This window comes from Hesperophylax consimilis, chromosome 26 (assembly GCF_061612785.1).
Source record: "Hesperophylax consimilis isolate HC1 chromosome 26, BYU_Hcon_1.0, whole genome shotgun sequence".
NCBI classification, from domain to species: domain Eukaryota; kingdom Metazoa; phylum Arthropoda; class Insecta; order Trichoptera; family Limnephilidae; genus Hesperophylax; species Hesperophylax consimilis.
The window spans coordinates 8,231,694-8,254,662 of NC_142861.1; the positions used below are offsets into that span (position 1 = coordinate 8,231,694).

At 35.3% G+C, this 22,969-nt stretch overlaps 1 protein-coding gene across 1 annotated transcript in view; it reads left to right on the forward strand.

Moving 5' to 3' along the window:
• LOC149411055 (uncharacterized) overlaps positions 1–22,969 on the forward strand; it is a 75,146-nt gene that overhangs the window by 5,205 nt on the left and 46,972 nt on the right. The window contains exons 2-5 of the mRNA XM_089647632.1: positions 1,433–1,635; positions 2,027–4,985; positions 14,497–15,446; positions 16,580–16,988. Of these exons, the coding sequence (XP_089503758.1) occupies positions 1,433–1,635; positions 2,027–4,985; positions 14,497–15,446; positions 16,580–16,938 (4,471 nt within the window). The 3' untranslated portion in view covers positions 16,939–16,988. The remainder of the gene's footprint in view (positions 1–1,432; positions 1,636–2,026; positions 4,986–14,496; positions 15,447–16,579; positions 16,989–22,969) is intronic.

A 22,969-nucleotide genomic window follows, 5' to 3' on the forward strand; every position in this document is an offset into this window, starting at 1 on the left:
GCAGCGGTGGATGACAAAACGGACATTGAGATATTAGGACTATACTGGGCAGATGGAGAAGACGATACTGGTCGGTTACGCGTACGCAAAAGATGAACATCAAAAGTGGATGGTGATTGTGAACCAGAAGGGCTGGATGTGCCTGCTATAGGGTGATCGAGTGTGGTAGATGAAGAAGACGCCGGGATTTGATTCCTCACACAAGATAGAGGCAGTTCATCATCATCATCGTCCGAAGAGGCGCTAACTGTGACATTTGCTAGATGCTCCTCCTGTAGATCCTCTTCCTCATTGTCTGAGCACCCATAACAACTGTCATCATCAGAAGGTATCTCTTCTAAAAGTATTCCTGCGATTTCTTCTTGGCGAAGACCTTTATTTGGCATGGTGTATCTGTAAAATTATAAAATCAGAATAACCATTTTGTAAGACTAAAAAAATTACCTCAAGTACGGTGGTCGAAAAGCAAAACCACCAAAAAATTTCGATTTTACAAAAAAATACTATATTTATAGACATTTCTTATTGATAATTCAACAAATGAAATACAAGGGCACTAGAATTCATAAGAAATGGACAAAAATTCGAAATACATACCGTTATATTTCACTTTAAAGTCGGAGATCACAAAAAACCACAATTCGCTGGCAATTGTCAAACACATAACCAAACCGTGCAAAGCCACCTATTATCGCTATTGAAAACTAAATAGTAGAGAATCTATGTCTCACATGGCATTTAAAAAACTTGTCAATAGATGGCCGTTTTAACATAATTATTTATTTTCAAGGTGGCCGAATTTTGAAACCACAGTACTTCAAAGAGCAGAAGTCATTCAAAAATATATTTGTTATTATTTATATTATGTATATTTATTATTATTTATATTATGTATATTTATTATTATTATGTATATTTATTATTATTTATATTATGTATTATATATATTTTTTATTATTCAAGGTACCGCACTCTCTATGATTGTGGGACTTTTAAATTATTAACGGATAGATATTTTGTAAAGTGTATTGTGGTTCTGTTTTTTGTATTCAAATTCTACCAGGAGATGTTCTCTTGGTAAGTGCTAGGTTTTCCTTTTCACCCCATTTTTCTCCTAAATTCACTTTCACTCAATTCCATCAAACATTACGGTTGCAAATTATTGTTGCAGTTCATTCTAAACTCGTCCAAAGCTTTATTGACACATACGGGGTTTTGCTTGCAGTAGGTTGAATCGTTTTTTCAAGTTCTCCATCATTGTACAGGCAACAACTTCCGCTTATTAAGATAGTAGGAGTTTTTCAAATATTATCTTGTTATTCGTAACCTGGGAACATTTGTCTTTCTTAAAATATAAATAATAGGCTATCATTAGCGCTTCCCGCTGTGGTGGCTAAAATGCACGCTCTGTAATGACAATTGGTGTCCTCAGCTCAAGCACGCTGATGACTCCGCTGGTGGGGCGGTGTGGGCACGGGGCTTGCGCCCGCTGCTGGGCGCGCTTCCCGCTGTGCTGCCCGCTGTGTGGGCTGACGGAGGACCGCCAGGAGGTGCGCCCCCATCTGCCACAGACTACGCGCGTCGCCGCCGTCCTCAGGATGGCCGCCGCCTTTCAAAAATTCACCGGTGTCGAGGGTGAGGCACTTTTAATACTGATACAAGATAATAGAAACAAGGGAGATGGGCCATGAAACCAGGCACACCAAAGTATCGCCAACATTGTTCACCCATACCAACAATTGTGTCTCTGCCTTTGTTTATACCTGCACATCAAACGTATTCCATTGGATCCGCTGTATTGATAGTCCATGCAGTTTGATTGTAACTCGCTTCCATGCAAAATCCCCTTTGTTTCTATTAACTATGGATGGAAATGATGTTACAAGCTGAAAATACTTGCATTGCACTAGAAATTTGAGGCAGAAGAAGCTGTGCACATTTAAAGATTACAAAGCTCACCATTTGAGAGTTTTACCCGTTTCAGATGAGAATGAATATTTTACATAACATTCAAACTGTTTTACAGTTGCTGTAAGCAGTCCTTCCAGTGGTACCGTCAACTTCATCAAGGATGAAGACTCCGAAGATTGGTTCTATCAAAAAGACAAGAAACTCCCGAAGAAGACATACGAGAAGAAACGCGAATCCACCACAAGCAACTTGCAATCCGCCAGCCAGGTGGAGGCCACTATCATCTTCCCAGGAGAGGCAATAGATACCAGTATTCTCTCCAATGACAAAAGCGGCAAACCTGATGCCTTGGATAAGGTCAAGGGATGGCTGGAGTGCACCCAGAACGTTTTCTCCGAGGAAGATCTACCGACTGTGACTCAAGGCAAGTTCCCACCACAAGCAGAAAAGGACATACAAAATGCATCTTACCAAAAGTTCTTAAGCAACCAAAATGTGAAACATTTGTCTAAATCTCAGCCTGACTGGGATGAAATCCAAGTCATCAGCTCTGAGTCCATCCACGGAGATGAAGACAGTGGTTCTAAGCCCATCGCCAGGGCTGAAGATAACCGCTCTGAACCCATCGCCGGGGCTGAAGACAGTACCTCTGAACCTATTGCCAGGACTGAAGACAGCAGCTCCGTAAGTATCGAAGAATGCAACTCGTCCAAAGAACATAACATCAAAAAGGATGATAGCTTGCTAAAGAAGTTCTTCACCAATGCCTTGAATAAGGCTGGACACAAGACCGAGGAACAGGAGCTCAGTATTAAAAATGTTATCAAGGATAAGAACCCTTGGAAGAATGTTAAGAAGATGAAGAAAGACTTGAAGAAACCCAGCCGACCACTTCTTAAAAAGCTCGACACATCCATTAACATCAAACCAATAGTGCTTGCAAAATCTCCACAAGTTTTGGGTACCAGTGGAGACAGTCCGGTTATAGAAGTTATAAAGAGCCAGGATAGAGTTGCTGATCCGATTCAATCACCGGAGTTTGTTGTTCAGCGTGCTGCTTCCGCTGATTCTTCCGTGCCCAGTCCCATCTGCCTGGACTCCCCCCAGGACCCGATCCCCAAGACGGATAAAGATTACTTGGCCTGTCGGCAAGCTATAATCAAGTCGGCCATGTATCACGACATGCGGCCAACAGACTTGAGCAGTTCGAAGTCTGAAGCAGACTCCAGCAAGAACTTATCTGAAATACCACTCACGCACTTCAGTCCCAACGGTAAAAACGATGCCTCAAAAGTCAAACACATTGTAGAAAATATTGAGAAAAAAATATTAGTTTCAAATATTTTGAAGGATTTCACCGATGACAACATGTCTGAATGCTCTTCCGTCAAATCTGTCAAGACTGATCCATTTAGTAAAAGTGTAGAAATTGTACCAGACTCCGTGGCACAACGAGAAACTTCTTATGACTTTAACTCTGTGAAGCTGGCCCCCGATAACAGTGATTTTGAAATCCTAAATTCAGATTACAAGGCAACAGCTGCACCCTTTGTTTATCGCGGGCAATCTAACAATAGAAAAGTTCCATTTTATTATAAGTCTAAGTGCAATCCAAACATTTCATGTACCGAGCAGCAAGATGGATTGAATATTGCTATCACTAGAGACAACATCATCACCACTATTGTCATCAGAAATCATCCAGTGGTACGTTTGTCAGGAGACAGTCAGTGCCACGTCAAAGTTGCCACAACAAGAGATGCCCAAACCAGTCCTATACCCTTTGCCCTTTTGGACGAAAACCATTCGCCCCGGGAAGAAAGTGACGACGAATTGTTCACGGAACAGAATGAAATCGTTAGCCAAAATAAAATTTCATTGAATATGAGAAAATCAGGCAACATGGAGGCACAGACTGATAAATTCGGCCCGGCTTCCAGAAGTATCCAAAATAATCCAATAGACGGTGCCGGCGATAGATGCGTTCAAAAGCCCAAAGGCAATGTTTGTACAGATACATACGAAATAACCGCTAGTCTAGAAAACGAAATGCGGGAAAATTATTCGCTCGAGTGCGATCCCAAGTTTCCCGTTAGAGTTGCTTCAAAAATTATACCTTCTACTTGTTCGAAAATTACTTCCCAAAAAGGTTCAATAAGACCTGTCAATAATTCCATCAAGGAGGCCATAACGCCGCAATCAGATCAGTTGGTTTGTTTACACATTGATTCTTCTCAGAACTCGAGTCTTTCCCTGCAAGTCACCATTCCTGAAGTGCATAATTCAGGCCCTCTCTCATTCAAGAAACGAAAATATCTCTTAGACGACGACGATAAGACAACTGATGATTGCGATCCCAAAAAAGTTAGAACCAAAGAAGACGATGAATTAATGGACGAAGACTTAATAATCAGTTACGTCGATTCCCAAACACAGGAATCACTCGAGGCTGCGGTTGCATGCCCCGACAGTGAACCTATGAACTACGATGAAATCATGGGGACAGTGTTCGCTAACATTGACAAGGATCTTCAAACAGCCAAGGGTTCTCAAAAATCAAGGATAAAACCAATTAAGAATTGTTCTCAAACACTCGAAAAAAGTAACACTATTAAATCACCAACAAGTATTATACACAAAGCTGACTTAACTCCAGAGGAACGTGATAACTTTTCTCATATTCGGAAAGATGACGTAACCGATTTGAGAAATTTATCCATGGATATTGAAACGGACTTAAAATACAGCGAAAATATGTTTAAAACAATTTACGACAAGAACACCTTAGGTTTCAGTTCTGAAACATCTCAGATTGACAATGTGTTACCTAAGGACTCTTCTCAGATTGTGAATAAAGGAATAGCGGGGGAAAGTAGTGGTGCCAGATCAGCGGTTGTAAGCAAAGGCATTCAGGAGAGAACCATAGAATTGTCTCCTGAAGAACAAATGTTGCTCACACCCACTAACAAGGTGGGAGAGTCAATGTTGATGCAGCCTAGTGACGACGTCTTCACTCCACAGGTTGACAAGTTGGATTTTGGTGACATTGTAGAAGATACTCCTCAGAAGCCAAGGTTTGTTTTAATTCTATTCGCTTTTTTATTTAAATTTATTTTTTTAAATTGTCCAGTGTTAAGTCAGTAACAGTAATAACCAATAACAGCAACAACTGTAACAGAGTTGTATTCGAGACGCCAGATGCAGTGATCACATGTTTGAACCCCTACGTGAGCAAATCTCTAAATAGTATAAAAAAAAGTAGCTATCCGCATCTGTCTGTTTGTGAGCTTAGTTCTTCTAAACTACGCAACAGATTTTTTTAGCGTTTACACTATCATGTAGGAAATTTCTTCCGGAAGGTTTATATATATAATACATGGATATTATATTTATAGAAAGTAGAGAAATTTTTTTTTTTTTTTTAATCAAGTCGTAAAAAAAATATTTTCGGGCGCTTTGCTAACGTTGGCTAAACCTTATGAGATACATCAAAATAATCAGAGATGTGCTTTATTTCAAATAAATCCATTTCAAATTTAATTGCAAAATGGGTATTTTCCATTTTGCATTTTAAATGCTTTTCTAAAACCCACTTTGCATTTTGCATTTTAAATGCTTTTTTGCAACATTCTTCCTACTATCTCCACTCATCTTTTTTTCATAAGCCCCAAATATCAGTCGGTCCTCAACCTCGCTATGAGAGATAATTTACATTTGTCAAGTTGCTCCCTGGTAGGAGCCCTGGCAATTGAGTGATAACATTACAAAAAATACTGATTCAAATACTGAACATGGGGCCATGACTCTGTAATATTAAATGTTAGATTGAAGTTTCTATGTTTTTACGTTTGCAACATTTGTCCCGCGCAAATTTTTTGTGGTTCATAATCTGTAGTCGTGGCATTTTTTGATTTACCATCATGTAATATGTTTGTTCTACATTGATGTCCATTATTAAATGACAAAACTGTTTAAAAATTCTATAATTATTTTGATTGTTTGACCTGAGAAACCATTTTGCCTTTTCAATGCATTTTGAAAATAGGTATTTTGCATTTTAAATGCTTTTCTAAAAACCATTTTGCATTTTTAAATGGAAAAGTTTTGACCCATTTCCATTTTGCATTTCAAATGGTTTTGGGTACCCATTTTGCACGTCTCTGAATATAATGTACTACGGAATTGTATATCTTAAAAAGGCCTACAGAAATTCCGCGGTGGTATATGTCTATCTTTTAAGAATGACTCCCAACAACGTCGGGTACACGTCACCTAGTAATAAATAATAGCATTTATATTATTGAAATTCAACTTTTCATCAGTTTTCATGTTTTCTTTTTTTTATACATATTTAAATAAAATTATTATTTATATACATTATATGTATATTCGGGCCACGTCAAGAGTCAGAATAATAGAAGAGTATGTATAAGACAGTGTATAAATGTGAATGAGGCAAGGAGTGTGTGCCAAGACTGGGTCGTTTGGCAGTCCATCCTCTGACTACCCCTGCGGAGAAAAACGGCATGAAAATGACACTTAAATTCAAAACAAAACCGAGTTCATTGAACCAGAGTTACAGACATACCCACAACTGAAATTAGCATTTTTGATGATATTTTGTAATATTATTAAAGTTCCTTCTTACAAATGGAATAATGGATAATATTAAGGGGGTATTTGCAAAAACCGAAATAATATTTCGGGGCGGAGAGGAATGAAGTATGTTGGAACGCGGAACACGCGGCGACGTGCTGTGGTCAACTCAGTTCGAACAGAGCACCGATGAAATCCACTAGATGGTACCCATGAGTAAGGTTTGAACATGAAACGCTTAATAATGAGCGTCTTTCAAATAAAGTTTATTAAGTTGAGTATGCATTTTTTAGGTAAATTTCGATAGAAGAATTGCAGAAGGAGCTCATGATTTTATGAGATTTAGATGAGATTATCAGATTTCTATCAAACTTGTTTGATAAATTATCGATACTATCAACTACACTGCTAGACGGTAATCAGTACATTATGACTCTGTTCGTGTTCTTCATTGACAGATGTCAAAACAATACGGTATTTATTTTCATAATATCTGATCATAATTATATCTGAATATATTGGCAAGATAAATAAAATATCGGTGATTTTCAATATTTATTATTATTTTTTGCAAAAAAGGTACATAAAACAAATAATTATGTAATGTAAAAAGCATAAGATTCAATTTTTTATATAAAGGTCATCATTTATTATTTTATCAGTTAGGAATAGTAAAAATAATTTACATAATAATTTACTAGATGTCATTACAAAACAAATCAATAATATAATCGTTCCCAATCAGCACGGCTTTATTACAGATAGAAACACTTTAAGTAACTTAATCATTTATGAAAATTATGTAACTGATTCCCTTATCCACAAGCATCGGGTGGATTCGATATACACTGATTTTTCCAAAGCTTTTGATATAGTTAGGAGACATATTCTTATGTATAAACTAAGTCTTTTGGGCATTAAAGGAACCTTATTGATCTGGATCAACAGTTATCTTAGTAAAAGAAAGCTTTGTGTTAAAATAAATTCTGTAGAATCTTACATCTTCGAATCCATATGTGAAGTTCCCCAAGGATCTCACCTCGGACCAACTCTGTTTTAATTATTTATAAATGACATTGTTGGTGTATTTAAAGATGTACAAGTTCTGCTCTTCGCTGATGATTTGAAAATATACAGAATGATACGTACTATAGAAGATTGCCATATTTTGCAATCTAATTTGGATAAATTGTAAATTGTATCATTGGTGTGTGATCAACTAATTATTTCTTAATATTCAAAAGTGCCAAGTTATTCGTTTTCGTAAAATCCAAAGTCATGTTACTTATGAATACTCTTTAAATAATGTACTATTGACATCAGTCGCTCAGATCAGCGACTTGGGGGTTATATTTGATGAAAAGTTAACATTTACTCTGCATGTAAATGATATGTAGCGTCGAGAAAAATCTACATTAAATAATTAATAATAAACCGCTCGACCTACTCCCGAATCATGTACCTGCATTCCAATTCGCCTCGTAAACAAGAGTAACCTACGTACTTCAAGTACCTACCTGCCTATCGATGACAATAATACTGCAGCCCGTCTCGGATACTACGAGAACTCGCCAGAAGGTTCGAGCCTACGGCCTAGGCATAATTGCCACGCCGTCGAAAGTTCGCGAATGATCCAGATCGAGCGAGTGTCTTCGATTTAGTTGCCATCCATCTACCTACTGCTACCGTCGGCCGTCTAGTATAAATAGGCCCGACGCAGCGAGCATATTGTCAATAGTGTGATTGTAAAATCAGCTGACAATTTATCAATAAACGCTATACTGAGTGAGAGATCTTTTCATTTATACACCACGATAACTACAGATATAATAATGTTTGGTTTCATATGCAGAACAGCGAGTGGTTTCAAGTCACTTGAATGTTTGAAAACATTGCACACTTCTTTAGTAAGAGCCAAGTAGAGTATAATTCGCCTTTTTGATCCCCATTGTATAAAACGCTTTCTGACAATATAGAAAGGGTACAGCACATATTTTTAAGATTTATTAACTTTAAACTGAATATTCCAATTCAATTCCAATTCAATTCCATATTAACTATGTCCTTTTGATGAAACAACTTAACAATAACGCTGTCAGATAAGCGGATCATCTCTGAACTTGTAATATTAAATAAAATTATTAATAATTGCATTGACAACCTTGAAATTCTCGCCAAAATAAAATTTTACGTACCGACCAGAAATTTGAGGCAAAGTGCTACCGTTTTCTTTGCCAATTTTAAAACCAACTATGAAGCTCATACACCTATAAATATACTACATCATTTTGGCAATATATTTGGGAATATTTTATACATGTTTAAAGATACCGTATTAGTTATAAAACGATATATTTTTAATCACTTTACTTAGATGTATGAATTCACGACTCCGTAGTGAATACACTTTTATTTTTATATTTCTGTCTTTCTTGATACATATTTTGCTTTCCATAATCCACACTATTAATTTTAATTTACTTCATCATAAAACATTATTTATTGTACACTATGTACCTAACACAACTGTATTACTTTGTTACCTATTTTTGTAAAAGCCCATTAGGGCGTAATCATTTTTGGGAAATCGACAGTTTACATTTAATCAGTTTGTACATAAGTATTATGTGGTAAAATAAAACCAATTATGGATTTCCTCCCTGTGACTTTAACTGGGACAGCATAATATGGAATAAGTTATTTAAATTTGTTAGAAAGAAATATGAATTAAAAAATTATATAAAACAAAAGATTATATAAAATGAAAAATTTACAAAACAATTCATTTACAGCTATGGAGAGAGGTGGTAGATATAAATCAAATAACAATTGAGATATAAACATTATTCACAAAACATCAGAGAAATATTCTTTTATGGACCTCTTGTATTTGGTAAGTTCGCCACTGAAAATATCAACCTTAGATAATACGCTATTGTAATTATTGCATAGTCTGTTCAGGCAAGAATTCTGCTTAGAGTTTGTTTTGCTTTGATCAACCCTGAACAGGACACAAGAGCGTGTTGAATGCGCAGGTACATTGAATGGAATCTTGTTTAGCAACTCTGGGCATTGAATATTATTGTTAACTACTTTATACAGGAATAGTGCATCCTTATGATGCCTCCGTACACTCAAGAATGAAGCTGCCTCTGCATAATTATTAAATCTTACAAATGACTTGTAACAATAACATTAATATAAAAAAAACTAAAAAAAATATTCAATCAACTAGCATTTTGTCGAAATCTAAACGACGCTTTCCTAATTGACGTTCTTTACATACTATTGCGTCTAAGATATATGAAGGATCACGAACATTCATAGACCTTGTGACTCGAGGATCGATAAGCTCGGGAAGAATGCAATCCATATAAAAATTGGTTAATTTAATAAGCATTTTTTCTTCCCAGAACTTGTCATCTCGAAGTATCCGCTCAACTTTTAGAGGGAAGTGTGAGCCAGTCCATACGGCAAAAATGCAATGACTTTTATTACTAATGTGTAATTGGCCCTGCACCTGGAAATACCAATCGTGATTTTGGTTTACGCGATATTTTTCGTTGTCTAATTTCCAAAACGTTATTTTTTTTTTTTCAATTGCGTCTTCAACAGACATACTCTTTGCAGAAGATGGGCATTTAATTTCGACGATACAGTTATTACCGGACAGACCATCAGGTGTAGCTCCAAAAAAAAATGTTCAGGGTCTATAAATAAGCCACTCTGTTCAATAGTTATGGACTCTTGTTCACATAACTGCCGAATCGCGATTGGCTCATTTATTTTCCCATATTTAATTGATTCAATATTTTGCAAAGAACGTCCATATAGTAAAGTTTTAACTAATGGCGCACAACTAATCATTCTTCTCTTACAAATCTTACCAAACCACGACGCTGTTAAAAGATTTCGACGCCTTTCTAACCATTCACCACTCTCAGACTGTAAAATGGTTTCCCTTTCAATTCGCCGACGTTCTGGGGAAGAACATTGCAAATCTTTGAAAAACTGCCTTGTTGCAGCATCAAATGATATATTATCCATATCCGGCTTTTGACATGCATCACCATATTCAGAATCTGGTTTTAAAGAATTTAGTGTTTTACTATTTTTTTTTGTTTTGTACTTATAATTTTGGTTACTAAGTTTTCTACGTTTATTTGCTTCAAAACTTTTCAAGACATTTCGCGGGCTGCTATCAAAAACCGTTTTATGGAGAACATAATGTGGCCGTTTTGTATTAAACGCAACAACAGATGCTGCGCACCTCCCAGTATAAGACTGTTTTGTTGAAAAATTTATTCTTTTCCCACCTACCATTTTGGCGACAACGCTGTTATATGATTCCGCAATATTGCTATCGACGTTATATATTAAGCTGCGGGAATTTGAAGCTAAACGCGAACAAAGTTGGGAGAGTTTAGAAAATAAGTTGCACAATTTTAAATCTTGAATGTAGTTTTTCTCATCCACATGCTTACAGTAATAGTCGTCACAGGTAGCGTGGTCGCCAAACACATGTTTAATGCTATTTAGAATATCTTTATTTAAATTCCCGACTTTGGTATCCATCAAACAATTTTCTGAAATCCTATATTTAATAGCAGATGTGATTGATCTACGCAAGCGGAGTAATCTTTCACTGATAATTTTGCGTAATCGTATAGGGTACTGGGTATCTAATGAAAGTAAATTGATTTTAGATATATAATTACGTAGAAGGTGATTCCGACATTCGATTTTCTCTACGGTTATATTTGAATAGGGTCGAGCTTCTAATATTTTCTTATATGTACTACAATCGCCATCTGCTATTAACTTGGAATATATCAATCCGTGTGTGGCTAATGAGCTTTTAAATCCTTCAACAATTATTTCGGATTCCATGCCGCTTGAAGAGCCTACGTAATTCTTATAGCACTTATGTTCGGGTGGGGTCACGCTTTTATTTGAGGCCCGAGTGCAAGTCATACAAAACTTATTCTTGACACCCATATACAAAACTTTCTTTGTCCTATATCCAATAATTACAGCTGCGCCAGATAAAGCAGCATATTTTGTCTTATAAGATCTTTTAGACCAACACCCATCTGCCACAACTGTAATCATTGGAACCCCATCCCTGTTAACATCACCGGCAATTTGGGCTAAAGTAGCCTCCTCTTTGGCGGCTTCTGCCATCGTCTTAACCTTAGTACGGTCCCACCATTCACACGCCCTTTCATGTGATTTGCTGTACTGTCTGTTACTCATACAAGGGATCCCTGCTACTGCCGTTAGTTCTTTTAAGTTAGAATAGCCAGATCCAATACTTATAATTCCAGAAACCATTGAATCAGTAACATTCATATCATCTTTCACGTCTTCGCAGGTAAAAATACTAAATTTGTTCGTGCACATATTACAAATAAATGTCAATACTGAATTAAATCCTGATTGCTTCTCTTCAACTATCTCCAAGTTAGATAATGTACACTCATAAAGAGAGTCGTGCTGCGAAATTTTGTTTAATTGATTTAAAAAAAAATTTATATCTACTATTCTTCTTCCTTCCAGAATAACGGGTTTCTTCTTTTCCTGTGTAAACAAAACTTTTACTTTATTTACGTCAATTGAAAATAATATGCATTTGAAATTCTTTTTACGACTTCAATACGTTCAGAAAAAAATTATATGTTTAAAACAGTTATTACTTTTTCAGAATTTTTCTCAGGCGACATCGGTCCTTCCGACATCGGATTATTGATATTTTCAGTATTTTCCTGATGAAATAAAAACAATATTAGAAAAATTATGTTCATTCACTTTTCAATTCATTTTTTGCATTAGACGAGTATATACAAGTGTATAAATTACCTGTTGTAATATAGGTAGAGATGGTATATTGCTAAGTCTAGAAGCAAGCATTAATTGCACCTTTTTTCTGTGTTCTTTATTCTGCCTCTTGATTTTTTTCACCCTGCTTACTAGCGAATACCTGTTCTTCTTTTCTTTGTTGCCCATTCTAAACAATTAGTAACCTCTGGAAAAAAGATTTAAGGATTATATAGGTCGGTTTTTGTATTTATTTGTAGATGATGAACGTACCTACATGTTAAAAGTAACGACGCGCTCTCTCAAACTAATCATTTGATACGTTTATGTATATATATTTATGTATATTTATATATATTTTGTGTATATATTGTTTATATGCGTGAGGATGCGTCATATGGGTGTATGTATACATGTGTTGTTATATGTATATGGGTATGTCTGCTGCTATAAACACATGTGTGCTTGCATGCACACATATTAAAAATTATATATATAATTATGTACATTTTTACAATCTAATGCTAATTTACTTCTCTTTCCTTTCTAATTTCTATCTTCTACTTTTTATTACAATTTTTCCAAAATTTTAACTTCATCTATAGTTACTTATTTCATATGTTTACACTAGATTTCATATTTCATACAAGGTAATTACACTCAATTGGTCACCATGAAACAGGCAGCCGCCTAGTATGGCGATTCATTATATCTACTTTATGTAAATTTCAAAATAATGTAACATGTATTAAATAAATAAATAAAAAATCCGAGATGTTGAAACATATCAAAAAAGTTTAACTATCGTGTTAATCAAAAGCGATTTTATTAGTGACAGTGTTATCCACTAACTCCATTTTGATCTTGCCTAGTTAATCCAAAAAGTTTATAACCTGTGTTTTTTTTTCAAACTAACTACCACACCTATAAATTGACGGCATAATCTGGGTTATAAATTTGAGAATGTTGTCCATTTATTTGGGGATTCCGTATCAGTAATGAAACGAACTCTTCACAAACACTTGAATTATTGAAATATAAGAGAATACCACTCCTTAATAAAAAACTCATTTTATTTTATCATAATTTATTAGATAAATTATTGTTACAAATAATATAACTATACAGTTAATAGCGAATTAGAAATTTATGCAAAAGCACAGTAGTGCGTGAATAAATAAAACTAGGAATACGATTCTAGTGAAGGGGCACTCTCTAATATTCTGTGCCGCTGGTTGTCAGCCAGCTGGCCAAGTGTTGCATAAAACGAGATTTATAGTAAAAAAGTCAACTTGGGCTAGAAATGATACATAATAACATAACGACTAACCTTTAGTGTGATCTCTTTTCTTATGTGCCTACGCATGTGCGTATTTATTTTTTTGTAAAATGAAACGTGCTCTCACGTCGAACTCACCTCGGTTACTGAAGATAAATAACTTGCGTTGTGATTTATATAATGCGGTGATACAGTGAACAATATCTTAGTATTAAAAAACTGTTTTTATTTATTTAAGCATTGTTTTAATGCTTTTCAAAATAATTTTATTTTCTCATTGTTTAGACGACATTGACGTGGTGATAATGTTTTTATTTAAAATTCTTCTGTATTTAGAATTAAAGGATATAATCGAACTTAAAGCTATTTTTAGAGGTTCTGTAAATATTTTTTTACGCAATTGTTTTAAACATTTTAAAGCGTTTTGTTTTCTCATTGTTTAGAAGAATAAATTATCTGTTCAAAACATAATATTATTTTCTTATAAACAATATGGAAATTTGCTAAAAACTGCGTCAAAAACCGCAATTATGCTGCGCTTGCGGTAACATCCCCTTAACTTTTGCAATATTTTATAATTTTAATCAAAGCATTTTGTTATTTTTCGTTGATTAGTTTCCATTAATTTTTTACAAATCTGTTGTGGGAGAGACTGCCATTGAAAACTTGGCTTGAAATAGCTTTAAGTATATTTGGTGGTCAGATCTGAATAGTGAGATACTTTGCAAGCTTACTCTATATTCTTACCCTCCCCGCTTCAGTCACATATAGTTGCATGGCTGTAGAAACGACTACGGCATTACATCCTTATCTTTGTGTCCCAACTGTTGATGCCATTTTAATATTTTGAATAAAGAGGTGTTTTATTTATTTTTTTTTTTCTTTTTTTGCAGAAAAATGACTATCCTGAAAAAAGGTCACGATAAAACAAACAAACAGTCATCCTCGTTAAGGCACATGTCTCAATCTCAGAATGCCAATGTTTCAGATGTCATTGCTTTAGAACTCACCCAGATTGAGAAACCACTCTCCGAAGAAAACATGCTTAGCAAGAATTTGAAGACAGCCGAAAAAGTTAATTTTGCTTCGCTGAAAAAAATTGAAACTCCACTCAGCATCACCAAATTTAATAATGACGTAAAGTCTCGTTCCACTCCCAATCAGGCTCCAGCACGAAGATCTCTGAATTACATGGACGCCTTGTCCAAAATAGCTGAAGACGATGAAAAAACTCAAACCAATATGGAAGACAATGAAATTCAAAGTATATCAGAAAGATACAACATCAGTCGTCAAAATACAGCTCATTCCAACACTTGCGGTGAAAAAGAATTCTTGGAACAAGCCTTTGAAATTAGCGCCAACGATTCAAACAAAAAAAACAGTAGTGGAAGAGAAAGCGCCATCATCGGGTTTACGAGCAAAGACAGTCTAGTCAGAGCTCACAGCTCTCAGGCGAAAGTGCTCTCCAAGCAAGTCTGCAAGCCAGAGACCAGTCCCAAGAGCAAATCTCCTCCTGTCTGCATCGCCACTTCTTGTTTGGTCAAAGACCAGGTCAAAACCGTGAAAGAGCTGGTAGCCAACATGGGCTGGAAGTTTACTGACCAGTATTCTCCTAATCTGACGCATTTGGTGGTCAAGGTGGACGAAAACAACATCTCTCAGAGGACCGTCAAGTACATGCAGGCCGTGGCTGACGGGAAGTGGATCGTCTCGTACAATTGGATCACTCAATGTGCCACCAAGAACAGACATGTCAAGGAGGAAGAATTCGAAGTTCTGGATACCTCCGGTGGAATAGGACCACGAATTTCGAGGACTTCCAACACCAAACTCTTTAAAGGTAATAAGTAATGTTTCTTATTGAAGGAGGTGACAGATTACACAATATGTTCAAAGTATAATTTCAATTCCGTACAGACCTGTCATACCTAAAAAGATGATGTGTTATAAGTGTGGGCGTGGTGACGATATGTGCCATGATCTGCTAGCCAAGCTATATTTGAAAATTATGTGACCCCCAATAATACGTATATGACACGCCCAAATTATGCGACCACTAATATAGCGTAATGTGTCTTAAGCCTGATACAGACACAGTTTGCATAATTGTCGGAAACAGTCAGGCTGTTTGACAATATTCCAGTCCCTTTAATCCTTTCAGACCTGTATTCACCTTTTATTAATTTACAAAAAATACCTTCAAAGCTTAAAAAAATACAGAAGAGAAAGTTCAGTCGAGATTAATATAATATATAAAAATGGCTACCACCTGAACTAGTAGCTAAAATCCATTAAAATAGCATGAAAACAGTTATACCACCAATTGAAAAACAAAAGCTACCTATTTTTATTCATTTTTGATAGTGAAATCATATGAAAAAATACTGAAATCTACTCGAGCGATGGAGATTTCCGAGTTTTCGGTTTTCAATCAATTCAGCCATTCGATTTAATTAATATCATATCTCCAAATATTAATACGGAAATATGAAGTGCTTAATTTTCACCATTTACACCATATTTTTAGGAATTATAAGGAAGGCGGGGAAGTTCCTGGCTATTCAGATCTGGTCACCAAACACGGCCAAAGCTATTTTAAGCAATGTTTCAATTCTGAAAGGTGGTCTTACACCAGGGCGGTACTGAGAGTATCTTCCACTCTCGCAAATATACTATACATATATTATTTTAAATGAGTAAATTTGGTTAGCCATCGTTGGAATGGTTATTGATACGGAGGCTTTTAACCGTTTATTTTCTTTAATAAAGTTCTCCTGGCATTCCCTCTCTTATCAGCATTATCTTGTCTACCCAGATACCAAAGCCTTCTTCCCATCCATGTAGAATATTGTCACCATGCATGAATGCATTATTCCAACAACTGCATGTGTCTTCTGAGATGGCAGTGTCCTGTTAACAGTTCTGCTAGCTCCCTCAGCGGGTTTTACTTAAATTATTATTTTTGTTCTACAGGTATAACTTTCTACCTGGAAGCGCCGCTAACTACCCTTAAAGAGGATGACTTATTAGGTATTCTTAGAGCGACAGGCGGAACAGTGGTGGAGAACATTAAGCAGATTGAAGTGCGCGACTCGAAGAAGGTGCTCATTCTTCTGGCTGATCCCATGAGCACCCAGGATGTCCGGTTCTTCGACGTTTGCTCGAAACACCCTGTCGTTCCTCTGAATGTGGAGTGGGTGCTGGACAGCCTGGGGCAGGGTCGGCTGGAGGGAGCTGCCGGCTACCTACTGGTGCCGCGGAGTCTGCTGCCATCCGTGGACTGGCCGTTCAGCCTCGCTAGTGACGAGTCCATGGACGAAGCCAACTCCTAACCTGCCGAGGCAGCCTACCAACTGCTGATACCGGTGGATGGACCGTTCAAGTATGTGATTAACTCGTGATAAAACTGCCATTGTAGCCTTCTGAAGTACCTTTAGGGATTGCAAAAATGGGAAAACCTAAATGATTATTTTAATTTGTAAATTTAATAACTACGTTTTTGTTATTTCTTTTTTTTTTTGTTGAATCGGTGTAGATTTCATCAGATTTACTTTCATTGAATATTTTGTTATCTTTAATAAAAGGATAATTTCTCCTTTGCCATCCCAGTGTAGTATAGAAATCTCTGTATGTAAAATGTTATTATTGTTGATTTGTATTCCATAAATCGACTCCAGGATAAAAGTATTTATCCATTTTACCGAATTAACTCAAAACGGGTAACGAAAAATCTCTGTATTTTATATGGGATTAATTCTATTCCTTCAGGATTTCAAAAAAAAATATACTGTAACGAGTTCCTGGAACTAGCTGAAGCTAAGGGAAAAAAATGGAAATCATAAAACAAGCGAATCTTATTTTGAAATAAAATCCTGTATAATTAAAATTGTAATAATGTGTAACTGTCTTACTAATTATATTCTTTCACGGCTTTCAATATATCTTATTTTTTACATATATTATATCTAAATATTGAAGACAATATTACAATTTGAGGTTTTACTCAATAAAGTCATTCCGAAAAATAAATATATTATATTGTTACGGAAATCGGCCGCAAAAATTTCGATTCATGCGGAAATATGACAAATTTTTACAAAATTTACTTAACCTTTTCTATGCGTCATTAATTTGTATCACTTCGTTCACACGCGGGGCTATTTATCATCAATCTAATTTATGACTTTAAACAATAATCACGCATGGATTTTAAAATTTGTTTTAAAAAATACGTCGCTTATGTCTTGAATTATCTTTTCAAGTATAAATAAACAATCCGAACATCAATGGGGCTTGATAAAAATTCGAAGTATATATTCATAATGTAACTGATATGGTATGCCCGGGCGGCCATGTTTATTTCAAGGATAACGATACACATGATTATAAACATACCGGAGTAGAGCTCTTCAACTGTGGTGCGATGTAAGTGGTTGATTTATGGGTGCGATGTCGCGTTTGACTGGATACATGAAATATTGACACACTTAAAAAGGTTCATATAATAAAAAATAACTACACTTAAATTTACAAAAATAATGAAATAATTTTTCTGTTATTATGTCACCGTAAATATGTATCACTTAATATATTTTTTTATCGTGATTTTGAAACAGTTCTCAACGCATAACGGCAGAATCATGGCTTTCATGTATTTCAGCAGCTTTGCAATTATTATCGACGTCACTGTCTCTAATTTCAAAATCTGAATCTATTTCTAAAGTAGCACCAAATATTTCTTCGTCATTAAGACCACGACCCGACATTTTGTATTTTGGCAATAAAAATACTTTCAAAAATTGATAAAAAGTCAAACTTGTACAACTTTACACTTGATTTTTCACTATAAAAAAGTTTTAACCACATATCTTTATTTGAAAATAATCTAACACTGACGAAATTTTATATTTCTTCAATAGTTTGAATGAATGTATGTAACTGAACTTATTTTAAAATATGATAAATCAGATTAATGTACACTGTAATTAAAATAGTTCATATCCACGAAGAAGCAAACAATAATTCGATAAAACAATGTAATCTACACGGCGAGCGTCTCTGTTTGAGAATCTTATAAAATGCGCCTGCGCAATAACGTGTGTAAAGACGCGGGAAGAATTCAAACTGATTCATTTTTCGCTCTGAGTTGGAAGATCCCTTCAAATCTTTGTATCCATGATTAGGATACGTATTATGGATAAATATCGTAAGATGTCAGTAGTGTAAAGATGTGAGATTTTTTAGGAGTATAAGTTTTACCGTGCTCAAGCATGTTTCATACCCATAACGCCGAAGAAACTTTGCGTCGCACAGATGTGCCACCCGCGTACAGGGCATGCACAGTGCGTCGCAGGCGTGCGTCTCCCGCGGGGATAGGGTTAAAATATCTGAATTTAAAGGGTCGGCTGCGACCGAAATCGGCTGCGAAATTTCGATTTACGCGTAAATATATCGTATTTTTCGAAAATCCGAGTTTAAAGGGCCGGCCGCGACGTTAATCGGTGTGGAAATGTGTGGTATTTTTATGAATTTAAATAAAAAATGTATATCCTAGTTTCAGTTGAAAATCTCACAAATTTTCCTACAATACTCTATTTATCCTCCATAATATTTTTTTTCTTCTTTCCAAATACAATAATTTGTTTGGACTTTAATTTTGTAATTATTTTTTACTTTGTAACCAAGTTATATTATTTTTTGGCAAATGTACACTCCTCTTCCATCCACAAGCAAATGATTTTAATGGAAGTAAGTGTATTATAAAGTAAAACATTATGACTTGTAAACATTGTATATCTATTGTAAAAAACACAAATATTAAAATATTGTAAATATTAAATAATTGTAATGAAGTGAAATTTACCATCTCCGTGCCGCCAATAAGGGAAGGGAAGGGAGTTATCTATATTTGTTTGGAAACATGATATGATTGATGTTGGGGTAAATATTTGTTTAAATATTTCAAACGGAGTAGGGTCTTCTATATTGGTGTTGCAGGAAGTAAGACCTGATAATTCTGAGAAGTCGAATTATCAGTTATCAATTATCATAGTAGAAACAGATTTGCATAGATAATTGCAGTGGCGGTTCTTCCCTTAGGTCAATTGGTGTTTGACCCCCCAAAATTATAAGACAACAATAATAAATATAATAATCAATTATGTGCATCAAAACATTTAAAATGTAACGCGAAACAGCGGCGGCGGCGAGTGACTAGCAGTGACATCTGTTGTCTCTAATAGAAGCTTTCATTCACAAGTCCACACGATTCGCTGGGTCAATTTAAAGAATGTCCAATTTGGCATCTTCTGTCCCTACGCGCGCCATAGAATAAACGAGATGGCACTATATTTTTCGTCGAAGTAAAAATTAGCTTCCGAAGAAAGTTTAGGGACGCTTAGGTCATGACCGTGGGGGAGACAACACGGTGAATATTATATGTTTTACAGAGATGGTGACATAAACAAATGTCGTTTTTTCATTTTACACGCTTGTAGTGTGTGGAACAATGGTTGTTTTTCAATTGCATAGTTCGGGAAAGGATTAGAATAATTATTTATGTTGTTATCGATTTAGAATGAAACAAAACAAAAAACGTAAAAAATCATTGTCAAATAGAATCAAACACTGATTTTATTTATTTTAATGTTGTGGACAACTACATTAAAACTTAATATCTTAAAAATAATTTGCCGTAAGTACATGGATTGTGTATTTATTTCCAATTTATTATATTAACATAATATTTATTTAGAGTCCGCGACTCTAAAACTCTATAACAAATTGATATAGTTAATAATATATGGGCATTTTTCACAATATCAAATAAAGATTAGTCACACATTTTTTTCAAATGACCTACCACGACTGAATCCCTAGAGCCGCCTCTGGATAATTGTGCTAGTTCCTTCAAGAGACTATTTCAGGGCTACCCTTTTTCCATTGCACTCATCCTACAAGTATTATGAACATCATCTGGTCTTCTGGTATTTATCAAATATCTTAAAATTATAAACATTCTGCTTATGCCGATAATACAATTGGCCTGCTAACGGAATAGATAATATCACTTGAAAATCCATCATTATGACCCTCGTTGTTTTCCCGTCTATTTTCGGAGCTCGCTTCTTATCACTCTTTCATTTTAAAATTACTTTTTTATTGTAATATAAGGAATATAGATAAATAAAATTTAACAATATTACATTTTAGATCATCATTGGTTATGTATACCTTATCAGAAAAGAGGAGTTCTTGTGCCTGATAAGGGAGCCACGATTCTTACATAAGTTTTAAGTTATAATAATATTTTTGTGTAGAATATTGATTTCTCAATGTAATGATTAATTTAAGTTTTAAAAAAAAAAAAATTGCATTAATTCTGATGGTTGACAATACAGCGCAATTTGTAATACTTAATTTGAACATGTAGGTAGTTTGTTCCAATTATTTTCATTTCTTCCGTGCACAAAATGTCACAATTATTTTGTACGAACATAGCGATGCCATAGTTCTTGTTTATTCTGTCATTGTGACATATTTATATCCAGGTATATAGTACTTCACTTCACTACTCGAATGAGTTGCTGTTAACACAATGCGTGCCGGCTTTTTGAGATCTTTATTAATTGTTGCTAGAAATTCATCTATGTTTCGATCTATGCTTCTAATGTTCATGTGTAGAATTAGTGGGCTGTAGTTGAGGTCGCTTTGGTGGAGACAGTATTCTTCAAAACTATTATATATTTTCTCGTTAATGTTATTTTTTTTGTCTAGTGCATTATATAAGAAGTCTGTCATTTTTATTCGTAGTCGATCCTGTCTCTTGCTACTTTGAGCATTGTATTTTTGTAAGGACACGAGTTGCTAAAAGCCTGGTCTGTGCTGTGCTATTTTTTTCGCCATATATTTTGTTTTGTGATGTGCAGTTTGCACAAACCGGTGTTATATCCCTTGCAGGACACTTGGCGAGAATGTGGTCCCCCGCACAATGAGAGCATATCGATGGATTTGTTCGATGTAAGCATCTGAAGGCTGTGTGCATGATTTTACAGGAGTGACAGCATTGGGTTAATGGATCACAATCCTCTATTTTAACTCATTGGTACTGAATGTTTAGTTTTCCTAGTGCTAATAAACTTCCAAATTTAAAATTATTGTTAACCGTAAAGGAATGTCAGGTGGGATGGTGAAAGAGAATTATAATAGAGAAATGGTCATTGGAAAGAGGTCATTGTATCACCGAAGATGAGCAGAGAAATTAATCAACAGCACTTTTTCTTTGTCGAGGGTTGAATCGGGTTGGAGATCCGTCGTTTAGGATACATAAATTATAGGAATCAATAAAATCTAAAAGATTACGGCCAGAATGGTTTGTTAATTCACTACCCCAAGAGGGAGAATGAGTGTTAAAGTCACCCAATAACATATACGGGGGACTGATTTGAGATATAAATGATGACCATTCGTTTAACAAAATAACAACAAATATAGTGGAGGGAGGAATATATAAAGATAATATTGTAATATCAGACACAACAGCTGCTACTATTAGACTTGTTAGAGAGAGTATGAAAAATGATTTGTTTGAAAGGGATAGAATCATAGATAATTAGAGCAGCGCCACCTTTACCATCCAGTCTATCATGTCTAAGACAATGATATCCAGAAATCTTAAATTGATACGAGGGTTTAAACCACGTTTCTGTGTCCGTCCATACATGCTGTGGATGCTCCGCATCCCTTGCATTTTAGAGTAAAAAGATTTGGACTTCTAGCCGTAAATAGCAATACTGCAATGTAAATATTTTAATATTTCTACAGCGACTTTAATGTGTTTTTTTTTACAAAAACGGTGCTGTAAAAAATCATACAAATATTATTATTATAAGACATCGTGCATATTATCGTCCCGTTTCTGTGTACGCACAACGAACGACACAATACAAATAGTGCTGGCGAGTTTAAATACACATACATTCTCAAATACTGTGAAACGCGTAAAACACACTGGTGTGGAAGCGATCTGTAAACCGTATCCAAGAATGCTAGAACGTACGTTCTTCCGCGTATGCGCACTGAGACCCGCAAGCCAATATCTTCGTCAACTTTATACGATATTAATGACAGCATCCAACGTGCAAAAACTGTCTTTATGCTCATATGTAAAATGCACAGAATCGTAAACTCTATTACTAATCCATTGGATTGTATGCGCGAGCTGCTTTGACAGTTTGCTTTGATCTTGAATACTTCGCCAACGTGTTCTAAATGATAATAGTGAATTGTGTGATTGTATAATTAAATCATTAATGCGAAAAAGTTTTGTTTCTCGGCCATTTGCGGAACAAATACTTATTCTGG